The sequence below is a fragment of the Rhynchophorus ferrugineus genome, unplaced genomic scaffold (assembly GCF_030347505.1).
Source record: "Rhynchophorus ferrugineus isolate W39M unplaced genomic scaffold, kcgeb_rfMv2 rfM9, whole genome shotgun sequence".
Lineage (NCBI taxonomy): Eukaryota > Metazoa > Arthropoda > Insecta > Coleoptera > Curculionidae > Rhynchophorus > Rhynchophorus ferrugineus.
Window position 1 is genome coordinate 4,891,998 of NW_027472588.1, and position 26,776 is coordinate 4,918,773.

General features: G+C 32.0%; 4 protein-coding genes and 1 long non-coding RNA gene across 12 annotated transcripts; 2 read left to right on the plus strand and 3 right to left on the minus strand.

The window, feature by feature from the left end:
* Positions 1-11,972, minus strand: LOC143203068 (uncharacterized). 5 transcript variants are annotated; one of them, XM_076415183.1, is made up of 7 exons: positions 11,839-11,972; positions 1,304-1,553; positions 1,163-1,221; positions 904-1,113; positions 663-844; positions 521-611; positions 1-465 (listed from the first exon to the last, which is right to left on the minus strand). In XM_076415183.1, exons 2-7 carry the CDS (start codon positions 1,533-1,535, stop codon positions 262-264), a joined length of 978 nt encoding a protein of 325 aa, XP_076271298.1. In that variant the 5' UTR covers positions 1,536-1,553; positions 11,839-11,972; the 3' UTR covers positions 1-261. The 5 variants fall into 5 exon arrangements, with proteins under 5 accessions (XP_076271298.1, XP_076271294.1, XP_076271296.1 ...); XM_076415179.1 differs by having other exon boundaries at positions 1,286-1,553; XM_076415181.1 differs by lacking the exon at positions 11,839-11,972 and adding an exon at positions 1,655-1,744 and having other exon boundaries at positions 1,286-1,600.
* LOC143203067 (uncharacterized) lies at positions 2,382-3,960 on the plus strand. Of its 2 annotated transcripts, none has more exons than XM_076415177.1 (4): positions 2,382-2,524; positions 2,576-2,614; positions 2,669-2,847; positions 2,901-3,960. In XM_076415177.1, exons 1-4 carry the CDS (start codon positions 2,488-2,490, stop codon positions 3,732-3,734), a joined length of 1,089 nt encoding a protein of 362 aa, XP_076271292.1. In that variant the 5' UTR covers positions 2,382-2,487; the 3' UTR covers positions 3,735-3,960. The 2 variants fall into 2 exon arrangements, with proteins under 2 accessions (XP_076271292.1, XP_076271293.1); XM_076415178.1 differs by having other exon boundaries at positions 2,421-2,524; positions 2,585-2,614.
* Positions 7,483-16,482, plus strand: LOC143203070 (dual specificity protein phosphatase 14). 3 transcript variants are annotated; one of them, XM_076415184.1, is made up of 3 exons: positions 7,483-7,724; positions 11,758-12,025; positions 15,955-16,482. In XM_076415184.1, exons 1-3 carry the CDS (start codon positions 7,615-7,617, stop codon positions 16,285-16,287), a joined length of 711 nt encoding a protein of 236 aa, XP_076271299.1. In that variant the 5' UTR covers positions 7,483-7,614; the 3' UTR covers positions 16,288-16,482. The 3 variants fall into 3 exon arrangements, with proteins under 3 accessions (XP_076271299.1, XP_076271301.1, XP_076271300.1); XM_076415186.1 differs by lacking the exon at positions 7,483-7,724 and adding an exon at positions 8,129-8,235; XM_076415185.1 differs by lacking the exon at positions 7,483-7,724 and adding an exon at positions 9,044-10,978.
* LOC143203066 (sialin) lies at positions 16,472-24,572 on the minus strand. The gene is made up of 8 exons (XM_076415176.1): positions 24,209-24,572; positions 21,359-21,530; positions 21,068-21,301; positions 20,844-21,018; positions 18,606-18,866; positions 18,277-18,553; positions 16,730-16,853; positions 16,472-16,671 (listed from the first exon to the last, which is right to left on the minus strand). The coding sequence occupies exons 1-8, from the start codon at positions 24,250-24,252 to the stop codon at positions 16,492-16,494; spliced, it is 1,467 nt and encodes a 488-aa protein (XP_076271291.1). The 5' UTR covers positions 24,253-24,572; the 3' UTR covers positions 16,472-16,491.
* LOC143203071 (uncharacterized) lies at positions 16,861-17,269 on the minus strand. The gene is made up of 2 exons (XR_013007278.1): positions 17,117-17,269; positions 16,861-17,039 (listed from the first exon to the last, which is right to left on the minus strand). It is a non-coding gene; the product is annotated as an uncharacterized LOC143203071 (long non-coding RNA).
* Positions 24,573-26,776: the final 2,204 nt, after the last annotated feature.

A 26,776-nucleotide genomic window follows, 5' to 3' on the forward strand; every position in this document is an offset into this window, starting at 1 on the left:
TTAGTACATCAGAAACATTTATTTAAGTTACCGTCAAAAATTGGTTACAAGGCAGCTATTATACACTAGTGTATTTATACAAGTATTTTATGAAGTAGTATTTTTATGTTAACGTACAGTATATAAATAAGACACACAATAATCATAATTTGAAATTTAATAATTCGAATATATATAACCTTATTGAAATAAATACATATTTGAACAGAAAACACAGGACAGTATCAAAAAGTTAAAATTATAATTATTAAATAAACTAATTTACAAATAAATAGGATGATACTTTTTATCGGTAATCACATTACGACATGTGGGGCACTTTTTTATAGTCTGAACCACTCGCTTAATGCAACTTTCACAAAACATATGCCCACAAACTGTTACCATAACTTTCGAATCGCCATCTAACGTCTCCAGACAAACTGGACAATTCGGACCTTTTTTTTCTATGACAACTGTTTGAACCTAAAAAACCATACTCTCATTCATAAGAACTAATTTCAATTATTATTGTATGTACCTCAGGTTCCTTTGGTTTGGATGCAATGTTTCCAATTACTGATGTTGTACTGCTTAATATCTCATTTGTTTTCTTCATTAAATCTTCAAAACTAAAAACAATATAATGAAAAAAACTTAGAAACATAGCTACCATTACATACCTAGGAATTAAAGCTCCTTTTACTTTCTCTACACCCGCTTTAATCACATCATTTTGTTCAATAATATCCTCAACAAAACTGAACAAATCTTCTGAACAAGTTGTTTTTAATGCAGGTTTCATTTCCGTTGCCTTGTTATTTTCAACTACATTATTCACTAAATTGCATGTTGACGTTGAAGGCTTAAAAATTAAAAAAAAACTATTGTATATCAAGAAATATCAGCATATGAGATGAATACCTTAACATCAGCTTCAGTTTCTGTATCTGAGGTCAAAACATACATGTCTTTGTTGTACTTCTTTGATGTAAGATTCTGTTTATGCTCAACTTTTGGAACTGAGATACTTTTAAAATCATCATCATCATCTGAATTAAACTGTTTGAAGAAACTACTAACTTTATTTTCTATGTCCTGTTTATAAGCTTCCTTTATATCGTATTCAATATCCTACAATATAAACGTGCAATATTTTTTCCACATTAATTTTAAATCATACCTCATTATCTGAATCTAAAACCTCAATAGTTTTACTGCACTTTTTGTTATAAGGAGCTCCTATAAATGTCGAAAAAAAAAACAGAAAAACATTAGAAAGTTTGATAAATTATTAGATACTTACCTGAATTTAATGAATTACTTGAGTGTTTTGTTTTTCTTTTCTTTTTTTCCTTTAGCTCTTTCTTCTTTAATATACCCTCATAATCAGAATCGTCAGAGGAATCTTTATATTTGAAAACTGTTTTTCTGTTTTTATTTGATGCATGATTTCCATTTTTCAGTGATGTATTGAAATAACAATCAGAATCATCTGAAGAAAGATATTCCTGACGGATGAGTTTTCTTTTCGGTTGATTTCTTAGTCGCGGCATATCCAAAATTGTACGTCACTAATAAATAAAAATATAATCAACAGACACTTTTTCTATGACAGACACTAAAACAATAAAATGACAATAAAAGACAAGTTTGAATGTTGAACAGACCTAACTGCCCTCTATATCCTAATATTTGTACATAACTGTACCATAACTGTAACCGAAAAACCTCTGGTGACTAAAAGGGGAAAAAACCATGACCAAAAAAAAAACTAAAAATTAGGGTTATTTAAAATTCAGTATTTATGTTTGAGATGTTGTTAGTTTATCACGGCAAAATAAACAGCATTAAAAGCATATCTGTTTAAAAAACCTTTTTGTATAGTTTAAAAAAGATCTCCTGGACTACTTTTTTATCGAATTTATGAAAACAAATACATCAACTTATCTAAATTAGTTAAATTCACTAAATGAAATTTAAATAAACAAAAAAAATTAAAATAATAATTGTAATTATTCTAGATTACAGAAAACTGCAAAGCAGATTTTACAATAATAATTCAAACAGAAGTTTAGAATTTCACCGATAGATGCCACATTGTTTTGGAGGTTTTAATTCAAGAGAGAAACAAATGATATATTATAATTACTAAACAATAAGGCGTTGATATTTTAATATAAATGGCACCAACGACAACATATTTTTCACGATCTTTTTTGCGGCTTAATAAAAATATTTTAGATAATGGATCAGGGCACACTAGTGCCATCTCTCGTAGATTAATATTAATATTATTACCTTCTATGTTACAGAACCCTTTCTCAGATAGTTTTAGCGCAATCTAACTACGGAGGTGAGCATTTTGTACTGGCTTTAGTGATCTATGTTATGATAGTATTGACATTATATTATAGAGTTCTGCATAGCTGACATATAATCAGATCCAAAGTAATAACGGTTAAAGAGTTTTTCAAACAAACATTGTTACCCAAATAAATTTACAATATGAGTTTAAAAAAGCAAACCAATAAAGAGGACCATGGTAATTATAAAAATTATCTGTAATTTCTATATGTTCTTTGTTAACTTTTAGGTAAATTAGAAAATGGAAAAAGAAGAATAACCGAGATTAGTAAATAAAAAAAATTAACTTTACTTTATTTTATATAAAATAGTTATATTTTAGATTTTTCACAGGCATCAAAATTTCGAAGGGTTTACACTGGAGTTAGGAAGGAACTATTCAAGTCACAAGGAGGTAGTGCAAAGAAAAATAAACATAATGGTTCTGGGATGAATTGGTCACCAGAAAGCTGTAGACGATTTTTACAAAATTTACCATCAGTGGATATCCCTATACATAAAGTGGGTAGTTTCTAAACAATTTTCTAATAAAATTATTGTAGATTTGATTTTAGGAGAGTGTGAGTACAAATTTAGACCACAATGAAAAGAAGACCGTTCAAAATGTATCCCCAGAGAATGTTATTTCTAAAGATTGTAACAGAAATATAAAATTTCCAACGACTCCTCAACAAAAGAATGTGTACCAATTGAAATATACTGATTATAAATCACCAGATACATCTGATTATTTGAAACTTGAACGAATATGTGAAAGTTCAGCTGAAAACAAGGAAAGCCCTGTGTCTTCAGTATGTAATCTTCTGGAAAATAATATGTCAATAGATAGTAGTAAAAAGGTAGTTCCACAGCATGAGAGGAATCATAGTAATATTGCAGAAGAAATCAAAGAACTTTTAAAGAAGGATCAAGAGGAGTTTGAAGAAACATCTATGAAGATAAAAGAAATGTTTGAAGAAATGCATAAGAAACATCAGGATAATTATGACAAAATCATCAAATTAGTTGGTAATCTTAACAGCTCCGATAAAGAGGATCAACAATCAAAAGAAAATTTCTCACCGCTGAAACGGAGGTCACTAAGGCTAAAGAAAAGGAGCCCTATAGCTATATCTCCAGTAATCCTCAGAGCTGGTGACTTAAGAAAATCGACACTGACCAAAAGTCTGGTCACAAAATGCCAAAAACACCAGATTAATAGTCCTCGAATCCAAAATGCCATCAGCATGTATAACTCAACCAGAAACGCCTGTAGTGCCTTATTAACACCAAAGATCTTGAAACACCAACCGGTTGAGTCACCGCGAAGTTCAAATTGGAGAGCAGACTTGTCCATCAAACTTCAGCAACAGTGCCTCTTACTGCAGGACACGCCAAAACACAATTAAGTGCCTCTGATTTTATTGTTTAACGCTTATCTATTTATTTTGACTAATTTTATGTATCTGTTGAATTCATAAGCTGATAACTAGTTGCTGTGAAAATTTTGAATACTAATTATTTTTTAGGCAACTTGGTGCAAACCAATCGACGACTGGTCTTAGTTTAGTTTTTAGAATGTTTAAATATTGTTTTTAAATTTAATGAAAGTTGAAATAAATTAATCAGTACTGATATGTTTTATTTAGTTCTTATAGAGAATAAGTAGATCTGTCCTTTTTTTGCTTATAAACACATATAAATTTAAAAAAATATTTGAGTTGGCTAGAAAATGCTGCCGAATTGTATTTATATATGTGGAAACGAAATTTAGCATACGGCTGGATTGCAAAAGAGCGAATAATATATCTGAACAAACTGGCAACACTGCCTACCCTCCGTTTGTAATAATAGGTACATTGTAACAATCGAATCTACTTTATTTTTAATAATAGTTTTGCATAAAAATAAAGTATGCCGGAATACTTGTATGTTATACGGTTAATTATAACAGAACATATATAATAAAATTCGATATCCATCGCCCAAAATTATGAATTTAGTTGTGATATTAATAAAATTAGGGATCAAATTATTTAAAAAAAAAACCATTTTTAGAACATTATCAAAATTTAATACTATGTTAAGACTACAAGTTGTAGTTGTAAAGGAAACATACTTTATTTAAATGAATCTTCTATGGTTCTTTCCAATTCGATAGCAAGTTTTAATGTTTTTTATTGTTTTTTTAATGCTTTTGTCCTTGTTTACTCATGTGAAGATATTAGATATTATACAATTCTTGTTTTTAACGAGAATGTATGTATTTTCATGTTCTCATCTATTCGTTTTTAAATAGGGTGAATCACTAAAATAAAATCTAAATGTTTTGCGTCAAACAATTGTGAAAAACAACTAACCTACACTATTTTCTGACAATGATCCAATCAGGTGTGGCCCGATATTTTTTACTTAGTAAAAATACCAAATTTCCGGTGTTCTTAATGTACCTGACATAGTTCGCCGTCCACGTACAGATCTTAATAGTTCACGCAAAATAAAATACAATAATTATCCTAGATAGCATAAACCGGTGCCAAACTGTCTTCCTATAAATTGTTTATACATACTGTTCTATTTTAAGGATTATTGTTTAGACGTTTTTCAGTATCATCTAGATTATTTCTGACATGTATCATGTACCAAACATCATTTCTATGGAATTCATTTATTGTATATTATTTCTAATATTACAATTGTGGTTTGATTACAAATGTCAAATACATCGAAATGTGACTGGGTAACACTTCACAAAATCCTTATAAAAATTATTTGCAATCACAGCCTACTTAAATTTAAACTAAATAAAGAAATTAATTTAAGCTAATGTCAAGTCTGATGTCACTCGATCAACATGCTAGTTGTTATAACATTAATAATATTATTATCTCCTACTGAAAATAAAACCAAGACCCTATTGCCAAAATATCAATAGGTTTTCTACGCAGTACAAGTTTTAATGCCAACAACCTGAGATTGGTAGTTTTTTTTTAATTAACAGCCGATTTAAAAAACTTCTAGGATTTCTTAGGCTGGTCGTCAATATGTCTTGTGTTTAATCTCCGTCTTGTGTTTCCTCCGTTAAATTTATTGATTCATTATATCACAAGCTCGAAATAGTTTTCAATTTTTTCCCACTCTTACCGCATACTATCACTGAAATATATAAACGTTTTCCTATATGACGTGCGAATGGAAACAGCGAAAAAATGTTAGTTGCCAAAGTTTACGTTTAATTGTAATACAATGATGTCATGTTCGGAACACGTCAGAAGAAAGAATGCTATGGGAACTAGTGGGTGGTATTTTGAATGTTATGAAATGAAAAATAAGTTGAGGTATTATCGACGATACTGTTTATTTGGTCAGGTGTAATTCAGTAACTCAAAAGTGACGAACCATCATCGTTTACCATAACGAAAGTCATTATACCTAAAAATTACATGAAACTGAATGAACTTGATGAAATCCTGCCGAAAATTTAAAGAATAAAATTGTATTAAACACGATGACAGCTTCCAAGTTGATTTTGACACTATATGTAAAAATAATAAATAAGTAATTATATAAATTTAGTTTCAACTTGATATGACTCTAAGACAAAACTTAAAACAAATGAATGTCAACATGTTAACAATTTCTTCTGTCACTGTCAAAAATGACAGCTGTCACTGAAATGAATTTTGAAACCGACTCTTATTCTAAAATCAACCACTAAAAACTATTTGAACCAATTTGATTTAATTGATGAAAATGTATGATATAAATTAACATTAAATTATAATAAACACTTATGGATATTTAACTATGGCGCCACCTTCTTTTAGATTAATGAAACTTCCAATAATAATAGGGAAACTGGGTCAACCAAGTGTTAAGATTAAATTAATGACAAAATATAGTGACAGATGATCTGGCTGTCATGTAGGTTGGTACTTTTGACATTGGAATTTTTTTTCTAGAATTTCGGATTAAATTAATATAAATCAAGAACTAGATCAAAGAATTTTGAAATATTATATGAATATTATTATTGTGTTAATTAAAGCTTAACAATAAACACATTTGAAATGTGGTGAGTGACACAAAGTGGACATTCGATAAACTTCGGCAATTTCCGCCTTATTTTGCGACGCTGTCCAAAGACAGAACTCAATAAAATGTACATATATATACCTAGATTTAAGTTATTGTAAAAACAAATTGTAGATTAGTTAGAAGCGAAATAAAAAAAATTAATGATATGGAACAGACTTTGGTTTGTTATTGTAATATTTATATGTTGATAATTAAAATATATTTGTTAATTTACATGTTTTAACTTATCTGCTTTCCTTTCAAAATAATTTTAAAATTAAGTATGTTTATTTTGTATTATTAATACTGTAATTACATTAAAGTTGTGAACTCAAAATAATATATTCTATTTATATCATATTCTTCAAATATACGTATAATTTACAAGAATTGGCAGCGTCACGTGCCAGCTGTTTCAAGAATTAGACCCTTGTCCCTTGTGACTTCACTTTGAATCTTTTTCTAGCATCGAATAAAAATTTTTTGTTTAAATTAATATAAATTAATCATAAAATGCCCTAAAAACAATTTTGGACAGTTACATCGACATATTTAAGTTTAAAACTAAGCAATGAACACATTTCAAAACCAATAAAAACGGGTATGACAGCTGTCACAACGCTGGTATGTCAATCAGCATAACCTACTGTGATCCGTTGTGACGTTATTGAAGGATGACATTTTTCTGATATAAATGATCGGTTTATAATTGAAAACGTTGTTGATATTATATTTATACGTGATTTATATAAATGTTTACGAATTTAGGATTTAAAATGAAGAATGTCGGATAATTCAGGCTGTTGTTTAAAAATAACACGTCCAGGAATTTTACAAAATCCACCGCAATATACATGTAACTTTATTACAATGTTGATAGTTAATCCTTTCGAAATGGGGAAACAAATTATCTTTGCCGTGTCGTCGTCTCCCCGAACCCATATTTCGTCGATTCGGAACGAAAATACTGAAAGGAATCCGAGGCGAAGCCGCGTTATTTACAATCCAGATCGAGTCCCGTCGTTTTTGGCGCATGTCTCCCTCACGAAAGCGAAAAACTTCAGGTAAACGCGAGATTCCATGACTCAGTTTTTGTTTGGTGTCGCTCTTTCACGCTACGCATAGAGTTTATCCCCGTATCGATCTTCGGACTCTTGGTCAAGCTTTCTCTACTCGCGCGATATCGGTTTTAGCGTTCTAGAAAGGGACAGTATGGAGATCGAGTCGATTATTAACGACAACGACGACAGACCCACCGCATTCAAAGAGAATCCCATACAGGGAATCTTGGACGGCAGTTTGCATCATGAAGAAACTCAAAGGTTCGTTTTCAATACACATTTCAATATATCTAGCATTAAACAATCATAACAAACAACTGTACATACTTATTTTCAATAATTGACGCTTCTCATTAATCATGCCCAACAGTTCGTGTTAATTAATATAATGAATAACGTAAACAATAAGCAATAAACTCTCCAGTTTCTTAACATTCGATACAAACATTGGTAAATTAAATGAAACTGTACATAAAACCCCAATATTTCAAAAATAAGACAAAATTCGATTAAATCAATAAAAAACAGACACACTTTATAGTTTCTGATTCGAATTTAAAATCTAGTTACCGAAGCAAAACTAACGAGCTCGGTAATAAATGACCGTTTTGGGCTTGCCCGAGTATCGATCTTATTTTATCATTGAGAATTAATCTAATAATTAGCATGTGACTGATATAAATAGACGTATAAAGTTCCTAGGTTCTATTGTATTTAAATATATCACGACTTACCTTTTGGTCATAAAGTATAGTGTGATAGTAATGTATAGGTTAGTAAATTATGCATAATAACATTAATCATATATCACTCATATCACTTAATATCAATAAAAATGAAACTTTACTGAAATGCATATACAAAAATACAGTAATTTCATTGCCTTAATAATTATTTTAAACATACTAACGAACTATAAAACCATTTCTTGTTAAATGTAATTACAAAATTCTTGTTATTTGTCAAGATAATACTTCATAATTAGGACAGATGGCGTAAGAGCATCCCTAAACATAATATATTGAATATTGTCTTACCTGTTTTATCACTTTACATCAAATAAAATACATTTATAATTTGTGGGCGTAATATTTCATAAATATGTCACAAACAAATATTTTTATTAAAAGTATTTAATTATTATTAGGTATTTATATTTAGTATTTAATTTAAAACAGAACCCATCTGACAGATAATTATACGTCGTAAATAAAAGGGCTCTACTGAAAATTACCATTTTTGATAGAATTCATATGGATTTAAATCCACCATTCATTTTAATTTATGTATTCTTATTAGACCGGCGCTAGTTGCCAGATATAATTTTTTTTCATAAATAAATTCTCCCTTTGATCTACTTAATCCAGATTGAGGTTACATAATTCGCAAATCATTTTGCCGAAATATTTTTGCTTACATTTTGGTAACGTGTGGATATCGGTTAATATTAGTCGTTTTGTAGATTCCTGTTTTGTCATAAAAAGTGGAAAGTATTTTTATAATATATATTCATTGGACTATTAAATATATTTGACAGTTTTACAGATTGCTGTTTTATCATTTGTCAAATTAATGATATCAATTGGAAATAAATTATTAATGTTTATTACTGTTGAAAAATTAAAACATAATCTTTTTTATTTAGTGTAGAGTTGTTATAAAATATTTTGGTGCCGACATAATCATATTTTAGCAACATTGTAGGATGTATGAAGCTGTAAACTATTACTTATTTTTGGCGAAGATTCTGGGGCAATTATTTATGCATATGTGTGTTGGAATTTCTGTTTTGCATTCTCAAGTTTCCTTTCGATGGACTATTTTTAGCCCAAGCAGTTTTTATTTTCCGAAATAGTTTCCGATATGTAAATGAGCACAGTATAGAGGCACCATTGGTACAAATAAGACGGTGATAGTTTTCTTTATCGTATTTTTTATTAGAGCTTTATTTTCCAAGTTTCAATTATAGATCGTTATATAACGACTTGTTTTTTTGTGTCGCAAATGCTTATTGCGAATTAAAAAAATAAAAACGACATCAACATTTTGACGGTTCTTGAATAAACAGTCCCATTAATTTTCCATAGGCCACTCCTCAAGCATTTAGTTTTCCTAGTGTCCTTGGGATGCACTTTTTGTACACAAAATCTTTTAGTGTGGACACGGTCACGTAGTTCCAATTCTGGATGATAGTGTGGGTGGCCAAAGGTCATACTAAAGTACCGGTTGAAAAAAATACCTGAAAGAATGCACCTTGGTATTGATTTTCATTCTAAATGTTAAATTTGGATTGTTTAACTATACCTAAAACCAACATTAAGTATTTTAATTGGGCGACAATAATTTTATTATTGTTATTTTGGGTGAGGAATGCGAAAACAGTCGATATTTAACTAAAATAAACATATAACCAAATATTTACAAGACCATTACAAGAATAATTCCATTAAAACTCGTTAAATAAAAAAATAGACTTAAATTTCGAAATATCTCGTTTCAAATAAGCCATTCCCAATAACAACACCAAATTCCTATCCAAATTGCTGTTTTGACTAACAATACGTGAATATTTTACACTAATATTAGTATAACGTCTAATTTATTGTTTATATTGGACGAAATATACCATAACCTTAAAAACGACATACTTGTTCGAAATGCCAACTTGTTTTTAATGAAAACTTTATGTCCTACCGATAAAAATAATCCGAAACATTATTTAATTGCGAATAAATATCGCTTTAATTTTTTTTGGATCCAGATCCAGGAATCCTGGATCGCTTTTGCATGTTACTGTAGAAAAATGACTCACCTGTCATGTATTTTAATTAGATCTACTATGATAGATGTATTTTTTTTTCGAAAATATGTGTCTGTTGCTCCATTAGTTAATTAACGACAACATTCCGGGGAGTTTTGACAAGTCTGTCGATTGTCGGTATCGCCATCTTACGTAAAGAATCGGAAATAGACGCGACTGTTTTGAAATGCCTCTAAAATATGCGTAAACATATCCAAATTCCATTCCATATTGTTATTTTGGCTAATGATCCATATTGTTTTTTTTTAATTGTTTCTCCGGTAACTCGAAAAACTTTACATTCTTGAAATATGTTTTATAACCGATTTGACACTGACAGTACTCTCTGTCAGAGTAATATTGTTTTATGCTGATATAAAAATAAGTTTATATTTAGCTAGCGTTAATTAATCTTTCCGTATCTACATCGTATAGCGGATACTGCGACTGTGACAAGTCATTTAACAACTTCAAACAGTGGTAATAAAATAAAGAGCAGGAATTCTCAAATACTGTCGTTTTGGACATGTCCAAGGTCGGGAAATTATTTTCGTGGACCTTTAAAATCTCGGATTCTCCCCAGGAAGGTTAGGATCGGTGTATTTTTTCGACTATCCACCACAGTATCCTGTCGATACGTGATTGGGACGGTGGGTCTATTGTTCCATTTTGTTTTAATCTAGGCTAACATGTGTGATGTTATACGAATATTAAAGTAAGTTTATTTTTTTAAAAAGTAATGATTTTGTGTTTTTGGTCATTTATTTTAATGTAGCTACTTCTTTATATTTATATAATTAGATTTTTGTCATTTCCAAAATTAACAAGGATGACACTTTTTCTACAGCCTTAGGCAATATTGAACTATTATCGAAGACTCCAAATGGATATTTTTTTAAATGTATTTTATCATAACAGTGATTATATTTATTATCGAACTCTTATCGAAACGTTTTTTCTTCACCATCTGAATAGATAATATGATTTTTTCAGATTAATTGCTTTCTTAAAATGTCACTTATTGATATAGAAGCGAAGAATTTTTTATTTTATTATTGATCTTATTTTCGATTCATTCTAATTGAAGAAAATATATTGGTTTAAACTGTTGTGTTAATCTTTGATAGTAGCAGTTTTCAGTTTTTAGCAATTTGATAGTTAGCATAATGTTCCACAGACTGTCTTTTTGTGTTATTGGGATATTAGCAGTGTACTAGCAATTGAAAACTCCACATACTTCCGTAATAATAAGTTAACCATGTTGTGGATTCATCCCAAATGCCAATATCCGGTTAAATACTTGTGAAACGTCCAGGAATATCACAAGCCAATATTTATTTTCATTAAACGCTTTTTTAATAACCGCTGTTTCTGTGGGTTAATACGTCTTAATAGCAATAATAGCGTAAAATCATTTAATATATATATTAAGCATTTTAAATAACGGAATGTTCCGAAGATAAAAAATTTTAAGAAATATTATTTCTGTTTCAGCTTCAACACGATACCGTCTAGATTAGATATGATCTCGAACAACAGCAACATTTCCATACTGACTGAAAACCTGATACTCACGTCAGCCACCTGCGTCATTCCACAGGTAGTCGAGAACCTGGACGTCAGCTGCATAGTGTGCGCCGCCCCCGAGCTACCCTACAGCCCCCTCAGCAACGACCTCAACTACTACAAGGTGGACGTAAGAGACCATCCCGGCGCCGACATATCCATCCATTTCGACGAAGTGGCCGACCTGATCGATCAAGTAGGCGCCTCATTAATTTTTTTCTGTTGTTTTCCTCTCGCGCCGCATTCCGACGATGTTTACTTAACCTAAAACCGTGCCATTCACCAAATCGAACTATTCCGAAGCGACGAAAATGATTCACAACTCTTTATCCCGGCTATTTTCGGCCTCCCATTAAAACTGGAAAGCATTCCTGGAATTCCGAACACCTCCGGGAACGAGAGACGCCGCGAAAAAACACACACGTTCAGAACGTCGGAATCGTGAATCTGTTTATATTTAATTGGGGGGAAACTACTGGAAAATTAAGGTTATGTCCTCAGAATTAGACCTTGATACGAAATATTTATAGGGATATAAATTATTATGTGTCAAAAATTGGGTCAGTATTCTTATAAAACACAACTAATTTTTCATAACTATTTGAAAGTAGTAGAAATTCATATATAATCAAGTTATCAGTGAAAACAATATTTAAAAAAACACGACAAGTTTTTAAATAATCACTATCAGAATAATTTGAACGCTGTCAACTTTGTTAAATTCTTTAGAATTTGTGTATTATTGTTCAAAACAGATGAAAATATTTTTTATTCCAAATAATTTCTAATTACTATCGTTTTAATATTCCTGTAATTTTGATATAATGAATATTTAAGTCTATGCAACTAATTATACGTCTATAATGTCATGTGTATTTTAAATTTATTAAAAATGTATTTTAAATAAATACATAATATTAATATTCACGAAATATTGGTGTTATTGTTTCTCATAGAGTAGAACTAATTTGCTAGTTTCTTAATATTTAGTTAGTTTTGTCATAATCGAATATTAATTATTCTATATTGTCTTATGCAACTAATTATACATTACAAGTGTCACGTTTATTTTATTTATGTAACGTATCAAACAGAAACTATTTATATATTTTAAAATTAAGTTGTTGTGTCAATTAAGGTAGTTATTTGTGTTGTCAAAGGCGTTAAAATAAATATCGTAAAAATAACTGTCCCGTTATTATCGCGGAATATAATAATAATCAAACGTATTTTTTTTCGGGTGATTATTTATTTTAAAAGAAAAATAAATGTTGGCATTGGACAATCTTTCGACATGTGTAAGCAGTAAACACCGACCACCCCGCCACGAAGCCGTGATTTACAACCGATAATAGCCGATAAAGAACGGAAAGTGGTACTTTGAACGACACCAACACGAAAAAAGCACCCGATGAAAAACGATGTTATGAATTATGCGTTCCACACGTTACCCAAAATACTTGTTTGCATCGCATTAGTCACGGGAAACGATGCTGCCAAGCTCCGTTTCTATCTGATTATTTACAGTTTGCATAAAAAAAGAACAAACTGTATGCAGTTCGTCCGATTTGAATGGATGGCGCGTGGCCTGCTCTGTTTTGTTTCTATTTTTTGTTTCTGTCGTTCACAAATAGTTGGCGATGTTTGCTGATTGCATTTGTCTAGTTAGCGATTTTGGTATTCGCTTATAATGCAAACATCAAGTTTCAACGCACGACGAACAAGAATAGGGATGGCAAGGAAATAATTTCAGTGTTTTTTTGGTGGGAAATTAAAATTCGTATTAGGCCTATTAATTAATATTAAAGCATTTCAAGCTCTACGATGAAAAATCAGTACAATGTATTTTATTCAATGTACTGTTGATCGATAGCCACTACAGTTTCCCATCTCTCGAGAAATTTACGAATTCCATCTCAAAAAAAGAAAAGAAGGTGCCAGGTTTGGATACTATGCCGGGGTAACATTTCTTTAGCTTTTAGCAACTCATAATATACGACACCAAGCTGATCACACTGTATTCGGAGCATTAGCTTGGAGCCATGATGATTCAATTCATACGGCACAACATATTCAAGCTTTTAAATCATTCTCATGTTCTTCCAGCGGTTGGAATTGGTTTCTAGTATTACCCCCAATAATTCTGCAGATTCTTCTTGCATTTTACACCGATCATCATCGAATAATACCTTCCTTAATAAATCTTCTTGTTCACTGTTTTTTTGCTCTCTAGATCTATCTTTGTCTTCGGTGTCAAAATTACCACTTTTCAAACCGTCGAAACCAGTGTTGAACGTGTTGAAGTTTGTCGTTGCTGCCATAAGCTCCAAAGAGCATTCGCTAATCTTCAGCAGCCTTTTTCTTCAAACTGTAATAAAAAAAAACTTCCAGCAAATGCGATTTACTTGGTAGACATTTTAACATATAGAAAAGTGCTTATTCACACCTCGATGAAATGACACATACGGGAAAGTGAAGCCTGTCAATAACGCTCATGAGTAATAGGGAGTCAACTCAATAGGGATCTCGAAGAAGGCGAATCTAGGCGAAGAAGTTTAGCTTTTCCCAACATCCAGATGGGATTATATCGTCTATTCAAGTAATTTGATTGGCCAATTTAAATCTACATATACCTCGTGTAATTTAAAATAAATATATCTAGAAAATATAAATATTATATATATAAAATCATAAATTCATTGTATATTCCCGAATCCATGAGATAGATAAAAAAACTATAGCCAATAAACCCCAACTTGTAACAACAAAACATGCTGTAATGATCATAAATTTCAAACGAAAACGATTCAGCATTTCTTTACTACCTGTGCATCCGGTTACATAACACTTTCTATATCGATAATTCACTTTACGTTTTGTACTACTGACTTATATATAACTAGCGACCCGCCCCGGCTTCGCACGGGTGCAATGCTGATACTAAATTAAATACACTACAGAAAAAATATGAACGTTGTATATAAAAACATAGCGGCCCGCTCCGACTTTGCACGGGCATAAAATATATATGCCTATGTCACTCAATGAAAACATGATTAAAATCGATCCAGTATTTTTGGTTCATTCATTACTGCCCTTGGCCTGCACGCATTAAATTTGGAGTAAAACAATTCCTCTTCCCCTATACTTACTATGAAGATTTCCTGCTATCTTTGGAATATCTAAATTCATACAATTTTTATTACATTACACATTTTTAAACGCAAATTTTAAATTTGTAATATCTCCGAAAATATTTGTTTAATTTACATGCTGTAAGGAACCATATTGATCTATATTAATTGCACACTGTATTTAAGGTACTTAATTCGATAAGGATTAATGCCGTATTGCTTAAAATAGCTTCGTAAATAAGCCATTTTCTCACGTAAAAAGTAAACAATAAAAATGGTTAATGTGGGTTATCCCTAAAAGATAAACATATACCATCGCGGACTTTTTTGTAGACCTTTTTATGGTGTACAATACTGTAGTACATTAATTTGATCTAACTCGTAGGGTTAGGCAGCGTTTTTGCTAATTGCTAAATAAGCCTAAAAAATAGGTTAATTTACGACATCACGTTAGAAACCTCTAAAATTAGCAATGTTGCCTTAGTATATTATGCATGTATTATACATGTAAACCTTCCTCTTGAATCACTCTATCTATTGAAAAAAACCGCATCAAAATCCATTGCGTAGTTTTAAAGATTTAAGCGCACATAGGGATATAGGGACAGAAAAGGCGACTTTGTTTTATACTATGTAGTGATAATGAACAACTAACTAATAATGTAATCTCTAAAAGCACTATTCATTATGTCAGCCATACTGAAAACGGTGCTCAAAATAAACAAACAACAAATATACCATAGAAACGTAGTAAGCCAATCAGATCTCATGGCGGCTTATGGCGTAGCGTTTAAAACAAGTAATAAGTTAAAAGTAGCGACCTCTAGTTATTGGACTATGAATGTTTGACTATGATGAGGCTTTAACATCAAGAAGGTTACAAATGTATCCGAGGCGATTTAACATACAGCAAAACAATTTGTTGTAAACCCTTTAAAATTAATAGATAAACCAGCTAGAAAATTACAGCAATTCTTCTACTTTTTTCCAGGAAGTTGCCATGGGGGGCAGAATCCTCGTTTTCTGCGTAGCGGGAGTGAGCAGATCCGCTACCCTTTGCATAGCCTACCTGATGAAATACCACCAACTCACCCTCCTCGAAGCCTTCGATCACGTGAAGAAAATCAGGCCGAAGATCCATCCGAATTGCGGCTTCTTCCAGCAACTGATGGACTACGAGAAATCCCTCTTCGACGCCAGCTCGGTGAAGATGGTGTACAACGAATTCCTGCGAAGCTATATCCCCGAAGTATACGACAAGGAGTACGCGCAGATCCGAATCTTCAACAAGAAGCGCAAAGATAGACAAGACAGGCAGCAATGAGTTCGTGTTTAGATCCGTCGGTTAAGTTAGCCAGTAAGATTTTTTATATATATTTCACGTTTTTTTCTGCTATTGTTGTGATATTCTTTTTTATATATATACATATATATTATATTGATATAAAAAATTATTTATGTTTGCCGGGACCAAATGTCTTAATAAAATAATTAATAATAAAAGTTAATTTTTTGCTAAGTCGCTGTTTTATTCTGATAAATAACTCTCGTTCTTGTACCCGTCCAGCTTCAGATCGTTTTTGTCCTCGTCGTTCCGTTCGACTGCCCAAGGTTGGAGTTCTCCTGACGCGAAAAGACCGTAGAAAAGGGCGCCGAATAGATATATTCCCGCAGCTATGAAGAAAACCACTTGCCATTGTTCAGCAGTCTGTTAAAAATAATCGAAAACAGAATGAGTGAAGTTCTATGGTATTCATATTACTTACTGGTGGAGTTTTGATGATATATCCTGCTATGACCGGACTGACTATACCAGGAATAGTGGCGAAAGTGTTACCAATTCCCATTAGAACACTCGCAAACTGTGGCGCCAAATCCAAATGATTAACACTAAAAAAATATTATCATTACTCATATGTTCCGCAAGGTAGTGTACTGGGTCCAGTACTGTATCTTCTGTACACGGCTGATCTGCCCACCACAAAAATAACTACTGTGGCAACATATGCAGACGATACAGGAATCTTAGCATCCCATGAAGATCCAGTCACAGCATCAATAAACCTACGAACCCACCTGGAGCAAATACAATTATGGTTGAAGACATGGCGCATTAAAGCCAATGAATCAAAATCCACGCATATAACGTTTACCCTGCGTAGAAGAACATGTCCACCAGTGCATATCAATCGTCGTCAACTCCCCCAAGCAGAGCATGATAAATATCTTGGTATGCATTTAGATCGACGCCTAACCTAGAAGAAGCACATACTCTCTAAACGGAAACAACTGGGACTAAAATTATATCAAATGTATTGACTCATTGGGCGCAAATCCAAGTTATCATTAGAAAACAAGGTATTGCTGTATGAGTCTATACTCAAGCCCATTTGGACATATGGAATTCAACTATGGGGTACCGCTAGCAAATCTAATATATCCATCATTCAACGGTTCCAAAATAAGGTGTTGCGTGCCATTGTTGATGCTCCGTACTATATTTCAAATAAAGTGATACAACGCGATATTCCTCTAGAACCTATAACGAGTGTAATCCAACGTGTTTGTGTGAAGTACTTCGAAAGAGTGTCAGTGCATCCCAATGTACTCGCTAATCAGCTAAATATGCGACGTGATAGTGAAGTGCGTAGACTAAAACGTTTAACACCACCTGATCTGATTACTGGACATATATAGAGTTTAGAATAAGCATTAGAATAAGACTAATTAATTAGGATAATATTTTATACAGAAGATTGCTTAATGAAGTGATTTTCTACATGCCATGTATATATAATATAAACAGAAGAAATACTTATTGCCAATAGGGCAGATTGTGGACTCACGAAGAGTAATAATAAAAAAAAATCATTACTCATATAAAAAGAAGAACTATTTTGTCTACGCTAATAACGGAATTACTTTTGTCATAATTGAACAAATTCGGTCCGCTGCCAAAAGAAGCTACCCCAAAAGAAAGAAAAATGGATTTCTATCAACACAACATATCTCTTGATAGAGCAAAACAAGCGTCAGCAGAATCAGCGAATAAAGTAAACATTGTTTCAAATTCCGATTTACTTGGCAGATTTAGGTCCTTGATTTCCTTCGTGAGAAACCTTTATCATCAATCAAACGGTTAAAGGGTTATTTGGCAGGTTTTTCAAAAAGCTACTACAATAAGACTTGCAATAAAACTGTTGTAGCTGAAGAAAATTATATTCTACAGATCCTTTCTTTGATTTTGTTTTCGTTAAATTATTGACATATTTAAAAAAACGTAGATTACTTTAGCACGCAGCTAACATATTACCTGAAACCAGCCCATGCGAAAGCACCTAGTCCAACAGCCATGGTAAGACAAAACACTGATCCGGTACTGTCACTCCAAAAGGCTGCTATTAGCATGAAAACTGTTTGGGACAAAAAGCCCGAACAGTTAAAGATCTTTCGCACTTGCGTGGTGGTTAGATAACCTTTGACCACACACCAATCGGCCCATTGGCCAGAAAATTGGATCATCACTGCCATGGCTAAGTAAGGTAAGGCCGATAAGAATCCAGACTTGCCCAGGTTGAAATTATATACATCTGCAAAAAAATCGCAATGAGTTCATTTAAAACACCATTAAAATAGAACAACCTTTCAAGTACTTCGGTAACTGAGTCAGCATGGTGTAGAATCCCCAGTTTTCGCAGAAATGCGATACGACGCAGGCCCACACTGGAATCGACGTGAACAGTTCCTTCCATGGTACCACGGTACTGTAAGTTTGAGCGGATGATGCTTGGAGGAAAGCGTTCTCGATGTAAGAGAGCTCTTCTTTGGTGATTCGTTTGTCTTCTTGAGGTGTTCCATCGATCAGGAATATCCAGGAAATGTACCACAGTACTCCAGAAGCACCTAAAAACAAATATTCCTCACCCTATATTTCACAATTAAATGTTCTGATCTTAATAACATTGCGCAGCTACTATTGTCTTCTTTTTAGTTACCTAATGCATAAATATTTACTCTCTTAGCTTCTCTTGTGTATTGAGGTACCGCTGAATTGATGTACTTCAATTTTTATTTAGTAAGGAGCAAATAAAAAGCAATCAAAACTACTACAAAATATGGATAAAAAGAGATATATATAACAAGACACTGAAGTAAGAAAAGTTTGTTGAAAGTGCTTTATAAAGTATAACAGAAACTATGATGAATTATCAATAATAACTATAACCAAATAACATCGAAGAAGAAGACTTTTACATAACCAAAATGTTATGGTAAGTTTTCTATTATTTTAGTTTTATGACATTTTTATCACTGCAATATTATTCACAACGAAAATAAATTATGGTATCGATTTGAAACAACAAAAAATGAAGCAAAATGACATAAATGACCATATACCATTATTATAGAAGAGAGGAAGGGATGTTTGACTTAAACTTGATATAGTAGAGATCTTTAATTTTAAACTAGAACCATATAAGATATGAAAAAGAAAAAGAACACTTTTAACGCAGCCAAAATATCATGACAATTTTTCTTTTATTTTAGCTTGAAGATAGATTTTTTATTATTTTTCGTTTATTCACAAAAATATTTACAATATATTTTCTATTAAATGGACACAATAATATTCAAGAAAGGAAGAAGATTTTTAACAAAACTATAATATAGCAGTTAGTTTTAAATTTGAACAATAACCATATAAAATAAAAGAAGAAGATTTTTAACTTAACCAAAGTATTATGGTAATTCTTTAAAATTTCTTACAAAATATTATGGTAATCTTTATTTTATTTTAGTTTAATGACTTTTTATTATTACATTCATGAAATATGTTTATAATTTATTTTCTATTAAATAGGTACCAATGTGAAATAACTAAAGAATGAAGTTGAAGAACATACAATGACCACGAAAATATTTAAGAACAAGAAAAGAAGATTTTTGACATAACCATTGATTAGTAGTTTTCTTTAATTATGGATATTAAATTTGAAGAACAAAAGAAGAGATTTAACATAATAACCAAAATATTGCGGTAATTTTTTATTTTATTTTAGCTTTATGACTTTTTAAATTACTTTGTTGGTTATACATGTAATCGTATTAATAGTTATTAGGAAAAAAAAGATATTTTACTAAATATAGATATTTTATTTCGTTGTAGAATTTATTTTGCCACAAAAAAATTTATGAAGAAGACAAGAACGGTTTTGATATAACCATTATATTGTAATTTTCTTTAATTTATTATAAGAGGAAGTCATAAGTCATAAGAGGAAGATTTAACATAATGACTAAAATGTTAATGGTAATCTTTATTTTATTTTTATAAAATAATTATATTAATTAAACAATAATTAAAAAAATATTTTGTTTTTTATAACTTCAACCTTATTAACCGTTGTGGAGTAAAAATCATAGAATAAAGAAATTCTTCTTTATTCTATGGTAAAAATTACTAAATATAGACATTTTATTACTATGACAACTAAAGTATTAAGAAAAGAGACTTTTTTGACATAATCATGATATAGTAGTTTTCTTTTATTTTACTTTTGTGAAACTTATTCTGTGAAATAGAAATAAAATTAACTCAATACTAAATTCAATTCTGTTGTTTATTAAAAACAAAGAGAATGATTCGTATTTAGTGACTCTACAAAATCTAAGAAAGAAGAGATATACCTTTTCAGCTTATCCCTGGTAACATGTAGTTTCCTTTATAAATTTTTAAGAATTTTGCTATTAAATTATGTTATCCCGCAGCATTGTTGCAAATGAAGATATTTGGGAAAATCAAGTAAAGAGAAAATATGTATACTAACCATGACATACTATTTTCGTTAGTTTTTTCAAACATTATTGATGGGTACTCACCACAAATATAAAATACACTCTGCCATCCGAAAGCACTAGCCATGTAGGCACAAGCCGGCATCGCTATGACAGTACCTACAAAACAACCGGAAAAGGAAAATGTCGCCAACCTGGCCCTCTCCAGAGGCGGTGCCCACTTCGACCATACAGCATGGATGCAAGGATACGTCACTCCCTGTTCATTAACATTAATTAAACTTGTCTCAACCAACATTTTCTCTTACTTCAAAAAGACCTTCGATGACCCTGACAGCGATTAGCAAATAGACGCTGACATTGACCAGTAGAGGCGTTACGATCGTCAGGGCTGACGTCACCGCCACGCCCAAGCCGAAGAGGGTCTTCCCGCCTATCCTGACCGCCAGATATCCGCCGATGAACTGCGTCGCCATATAACCGTAAAAGAACGAGCTCAGAATGTGACCTTGAAGCTCGTTGCTCCAGTCGAACTCTGGACCCTGAAATTCGAGGATTTTGAACTGATGGTGACACACGGCATGATACGAGGGACTTACAATGTTGATCTCTGTTCCATTGTCGGCGATCTTGAATCGGTCTTCTGTCATAGCAACGACCGCAATGCTCAGGTTCACTCTCAGGATGTAGGCGTTGAAGAACCCGCAAAATCCCATGATAGCGACTATATAACGTCTCTGTCTCCATAGCCTCCAGGAACATTTTGGTGTGCTGTAAGAATATCGAACTTTGAAGACCTAAACTCGTCATTTGATACAATATTGCTGCATCGAATTCTTTTAATATTATAAATTTTAGCAATCTATAGTCTATTCAAAGTTTTTTTTGTACATACGTCATCAAGATGTTTAATGTATTGCCTGCCTCTATTTATAAATTCGTTTTAGAACAATGATGACACAATGATGTCTGATTAGTTCGAACACGTAAACGAATGAGCCTTTCAAAGTCCTCCGGTTGTCAAACGTATGGAAAATTCTTCAAAGAAATAGTGATAAGAGATTATAACTCTAACCAATAAACTATGTACTATAATGTTAAAATAAATCATATCACAAAAATCAATTTGTTCAATTATTTTATGTAGATTAGAATTTTGCTATATGTCAAAGCCAAACTGAACTAAAACTCAGAGTTGATGCGTCAACATTGCGACGTTTTGACATCACAAATTTAGATGACGTATTTACAAAATAACTTTGAATAAACTATAGTAAATTAAACCTAATAAGCTATTAGGTTTTATCCCAATTTACCACTGTTTTAAAATAATAAGTATTTATTCAACTATAGACACATTAGGCTTAATATATATGCTACTGTTTTTAAGTTAAAACTTATTATACACCGGCAGCGCTAAATATCTATCCAATAATTAACAAATTTTCTTGTAGCAGGTGAGGCAAAAGTCCCGGTAGCATTTTAATTGCACTCCATCTGGGTTTATGACGTTTATCCGTCAGTGGTAGTAGACGTCCAAATTCTATTATGGATATACGCCACAACAACAAACCAAGAACGATGTAAAGACCAAATAAACTTTTATGAAAACCCAACTTAACAGGTCTATTGAAAAGTCCCTGGCCTGGCACATAGATGGTGCTACTAGAATTATATCCATATATTTATTAGTTAGCCGTAACCCTCAAAAGATGCGTGTATAAATCTGTCAGCTGTCGGATCATTAGTTTGTGAATTATAGCATTTTGAGTGAAGCAACTTTTGTTATTGTGAAAAAAAATGGATAAAAAGGAATTTCGCGTGCTGATAAAATTTTGCTTTTTGATGGGAAAAAATACAGTTGAAGCAAAAACTTGGCTTTACGCCAAGTTTCCGGACACTGCCCTGGAAATCAACCATCAAGGATTGGTATGCCAAGTTTAGACGTGGTGAAATGAGCACGTCGGTGAACGCAGTGGACGCCCAAAAGAGGTTGTTACCGATGGAAACATTAAAAAAATCCACAAAATGATTTTGAATGACCGTAAATTGAAATTGAATGAAATAGCAGACACAAAGATATTAACTGAGCGTATACATCATATCATTCACGAATATTTGGGTATTAGAAAGCTCTGTGCAAAGTGGGTGCCAAGCGAGCTCACTTTTGACCAAAAACAATGACGAGTTGATGATTCCGAGCAGTATTTGAATATGATCAAGCGTAATAAACCCGAGTTTTTGCGTCGATATGTGACTATGGATGAAACATGGCTCCATCATTTCACTCCTAAGTCGAATCGACAGTCATCCGAGTGGACTGCACACGATGAACCCGCTCCAAAGCGTGGGAAAACACTCGTCTGGCAAGGTTATGTCGTCTGTATTAGCGACTATTACATAGCGTTGTTGGACCATTTGAAAGTACTGGTTCACCAAGACAATGCACCGTGTCACAAGTCAGTGAAAACGATATGAAAAATCCATGGATTGGGCTTCGAATTGCTTCCTCATCCACCGTATGCTCCAGATCTGTCCCCCAGCGACTATTTCCTGTTCTCAGATCTCAAAAGAATGCTCGCTGGGAAGAAATTTTCGTCGAATGAATAGGTGATCGCCGAAAGTGAGGCCTATTTTGAAGCAAAGGACAAATTGTACTACAAAAATGAAATATTGAAAAGTTGGAGGATCGCCATAATCAGTGTATCACCCTTGAAGGGAATTATGTTGAAAAAAAATGTGTTTTACTATGGTAGGCCGGGGACTTTTCAATTGACCTGTTATATCAGATGGTAGTCATATGTGATGATAAAAACATTATCAATTATCAGGCCTAACTTATTAATTTTAAAGAATTTACAACAGGTGATGTCGCTGTATTTAATCGCATCGGGTATGTTTGTAACCAACTTCATGTCGAATGAGTAAAGATGGAATCCGTAAATTGCCTGAAAGATGTAAAAAAACAGCAGATATCGATGGACAAGACTTAGAATAAAATACATTATACCGATTTTCCACAATAAAGCTGCAAATCAAAGTAATATCATTTAAAACTAATTCTATTTTATACTCTATTCGAAGAACTAGTTTATTTCTGTAAGCCTCTCTATCTCTGTATGTTTCCAAACATTTCAAAATACAGACCAAATAATCACTGTCTCAGAATGAATTCCACATCACTTTATATTTAAAGAAATGGTTTTGCTGCCAAATAAAAACTCTCATTTTCCAGATGGATTTCCCTAACGTATATCGGTTAAAACGCTTTGAATATAAATAATTTTAGATATAACAAGTTACCTATAAAGCCGATCTTAGTTTATAGTCATAAATAACAGTTTTCCGATCATTTAACTATAAGACTTTTTAGAAAACTCGCGAAATACTGTTTTTTCTTCAATCATTATCAGCGTCTAATTAACATATTGATCGGATAACGAGCTTACCTTGAATCAGCGTTCGAATTGTCGTTGCATTCCATCACAGTCATGGTAAAAATGCTGCCGTTCTACTACCGAACCGTGATTGCCATCGGGTGAACAACAATAGACGAATATGTGAAAAATGTTTTGTTGTTACCAGTCGAAAATATGACGAGTATTTTTCGTTTATGTCGGCTTAATCCCGGTGGTAAAGATCAAGACGTGGAGGCGCCTAGGAAGGTTTCGTAGATCGCACAATGGATGTGTGAAACGTTTGGGTAAACTGTTTGTTAATGCATTATATAATATAGTAGTTTTTCATATAGTTTTGGCTGTTACAGAATATATACCTGGCCGTCTAATAAGTTTTACCACTGGATAAGAAGAATTCTCACAATAGTTTATTCATAGGGACGCCAGGCATGAGCATTCAAATTTGACTTTGCCACGTTGCCGGTTCTTGCAAATTATACGTATATTTCAGGATTATGATATAATGACAATAAATTATCTTGAATTTGCACGTTAACCCAACATTTCTGATGACACCCAAATTGAAATATTTAGGTAAATATTTCGGCCCCTCATAATATAAAAAATGCAATAAGAAGTGCATTTTATAAACATTTCTCATGTTAAATAATTTTTAATAGAAAAAAGGGAAAATGTGTTTTATTAATACATATACACTACAATAACAAACCAAATTTTTGGTTCTTGTAAATATTTTTGAGAGTAAATCTCACTTGAAACTCAAGTTCAAATTTAACTAAATTTACTCTCTATTATTTTAAATTTATATATTATGTCCAAGTTATTTAATCTTTTATAAACATATTTAATTTTAAAAAGGGAAAAGAGAAAGTAAAACAAGATGTAAAGTAACAAATAAAGGGGGGGCAAAAGTCTCGCTACCATTGACATTTTCAGTAAATATTGTCACTATTTCTGCTCGTTCTTGTGACGTATATTTATCCATAAAAAATTTGGACGTCTACTCAACACAATGGTTAAAGCGAAACTGAGCTAAAAGTCAGAATAACCAACATGGCGCGCAATCAAAATGGTAGCGGGATTTTGACCCACCCTAGATAACTTATTTACCAAGATATAAAAACACATACATCCATTTATCTTAACAATTACAATTAAGCCCGTTTGTAGAATATACACATATACGTGCATATAATAAGTTTGTGGCTTATATAACACACATCCTGTATTTTTGACCTTATTTACCTAGTTTCAACACTTGCAACGTCGTTTTGATGCTTTATACCTGTGGAGTTCAATTGTTTTTCTTGCTGAATACTATATAATGTTCCTTGTTTATTTTTAAAACTAAAGATTAAACATATAATGAACGAGCTGTGATTTTGATGAGATATACGTACATGAAGGACATCGAGTTATATTTACCTGTATTTCTATTTTTTTAGGGTCAACAGTGCCTAAAATATAATAAATTCGGTATAAAATTGATATAAAAATTGAAGTATTACTACTGGATAAGAAGAATGCTTACAAGAGTCTATTCATAGGGACGCCAGGCATGAGCATTAAAATTTGACTTTGCCACGTTGCCGGTTCTTGCAGTTTATACGTATATTTCAAGATTATGATATAATGAAAATAAATTATCTTGAATTCCCATGTTAACCTAATATTTCTGATGACACCTAAATTGAATGTATGGTAGCTATACAGAAACCAAGTTTGTGGCTTATATAACACACATCCTGTATTTTTGACCTTATTTACCTAGTTTCAACACTTGCAACGTCGTTTTGATGCTTTATACCTGTGGAGTTCAATTGTTTTTCTTGCTGAATACTATATAAATCTTTACAAGTCAATAAATTTAGTATTTTCAAATTACTACTACTTCAATAAACTCGAGATTCATCCAATCTGGTATCCATTGGCATTTTAGCAGCTAGTCTGGCTGCAATTAAAATTTGATCTGATTTTAATAACTCACGCTTGGATACATTCTTATGAATTCTCGATTGATTACGCTCAAATTTAGAAGTAGTACTATTTTTACCAAAATAAGAACCGTCAACCTTAAAAATCTTCAAACGAGTCAATCATCAGTGTTCCTTGTTTATTTTTAAAACTAAAGATTAACCATATAATGAACGAGCTGTGATTTTGATGAGATATACTTACATGAAGGACATCGAGTTATATTTACCTGTTTTTCTACTTTTGTAGGGTCAACAGTGCCTAAAATATAATAAATTCGGTATAGAATTGATATAAAAATTGAATGGGTACACATTTCAATCGAATGTCCTCATATGTATGTTCAGATTAAAAGTGTTATAGTAGCTTTTTTGACAATATTTAAAAATCGATGATTTATCCATTAATGCCTACCATTTATAAACAAAATATGAACAGTACAAAAACAAATGGAGGTTTTGAATGGACTATAAACCACTTATTGGTACAAAGGGTGTTTTTATTGTATATACATTAAACTAAAAATGATATAATTACACCTGTTCTATGGTCCGAAAGATGGGGAAAGTATCAGCCATCAGTTGACGTTATTTTTAATAAAACATTGTTACAACTTCTTTTTAA

Coding starts and splice junctions, on each gene's coding strand:
- LOC143203068 (XM_076415179.1), bottom strand. CDS start 1,535: ATGCCGCGACTAAGAAATCAACCGAAAAGAAAACTCATCCGTCAGGAA. Junction 1,222..1,285: donor AAGTAATTCATTAAATTCAG/GTAAGTATCTAA, acceptor CGACATTTATAG/GAGCTCCTTATAACAAAAAG. Junction 612..662: donor AAAGGAGCTTTAATTCCTAG/GTATGTAATGGT, acceptor TATTGTTTTTAG/TTTTGAAGATTTAATGAAGA.
- LOC143203067 (XM_076415177.1), top strand. CDS start 2,488: ATGAGTTTAAAAAAGCAAACCAATAAAGAGGACCATG. Junction 2,525..2,575: donor AACCAATAAAGAGGACCATG/GTAATTATAAAA, acceptor GTTAACTTTTAG/GTAAATTAGAAAATGGAAAA. Junction 2,848..2,900: donor TGGATATCCCTATACATAAA/GTGGGTAGTTTC, acceptor ATTTGATTTTAG/GAGAGTGTGAGTACAAATTT.
- LOC143203066 (XM_076415176.1), bottom strand. CDS start 24,252: ATGACTGTGATGGAATGCAACGACAATTCGAACGCTGATTCAAG. Junction 21,019..21,067: donor TCATCGAAGGTCTTTTTGAA/GTAAGAGAAAAT, acceptor GTTAATGAACAG/GGAGTGACGTATCCTTGCAT. Junction 18,554..18,605: donor GTTACCGAAGTACTTGAAAG/GTTGTTCTATTT, acceptor ATTTTTTTGCAG/ATGTATATAATTTCAACCTG.
- LOC143203070 (XM_076415184.1), top strand. CDS start 7,615: ATGGAGATCGAGTCGATTATTAACGACAACGACGACAGACCCACCGCA. Junction 7,725..11,757: donor CATCATGAAGAAACTCAAAG/GTTCGTTTTCAA, acceptor TTTCTGTTTCAG/CTTCAACACGATACCGTCTA. Junction 12,026..15,954: donor TGGCCGACCTGATCGATCAA/GTAGGCGCCTCA, acceptor ACTTTTTTCCAG/GAAGTTGCCATGGGGGGCAG.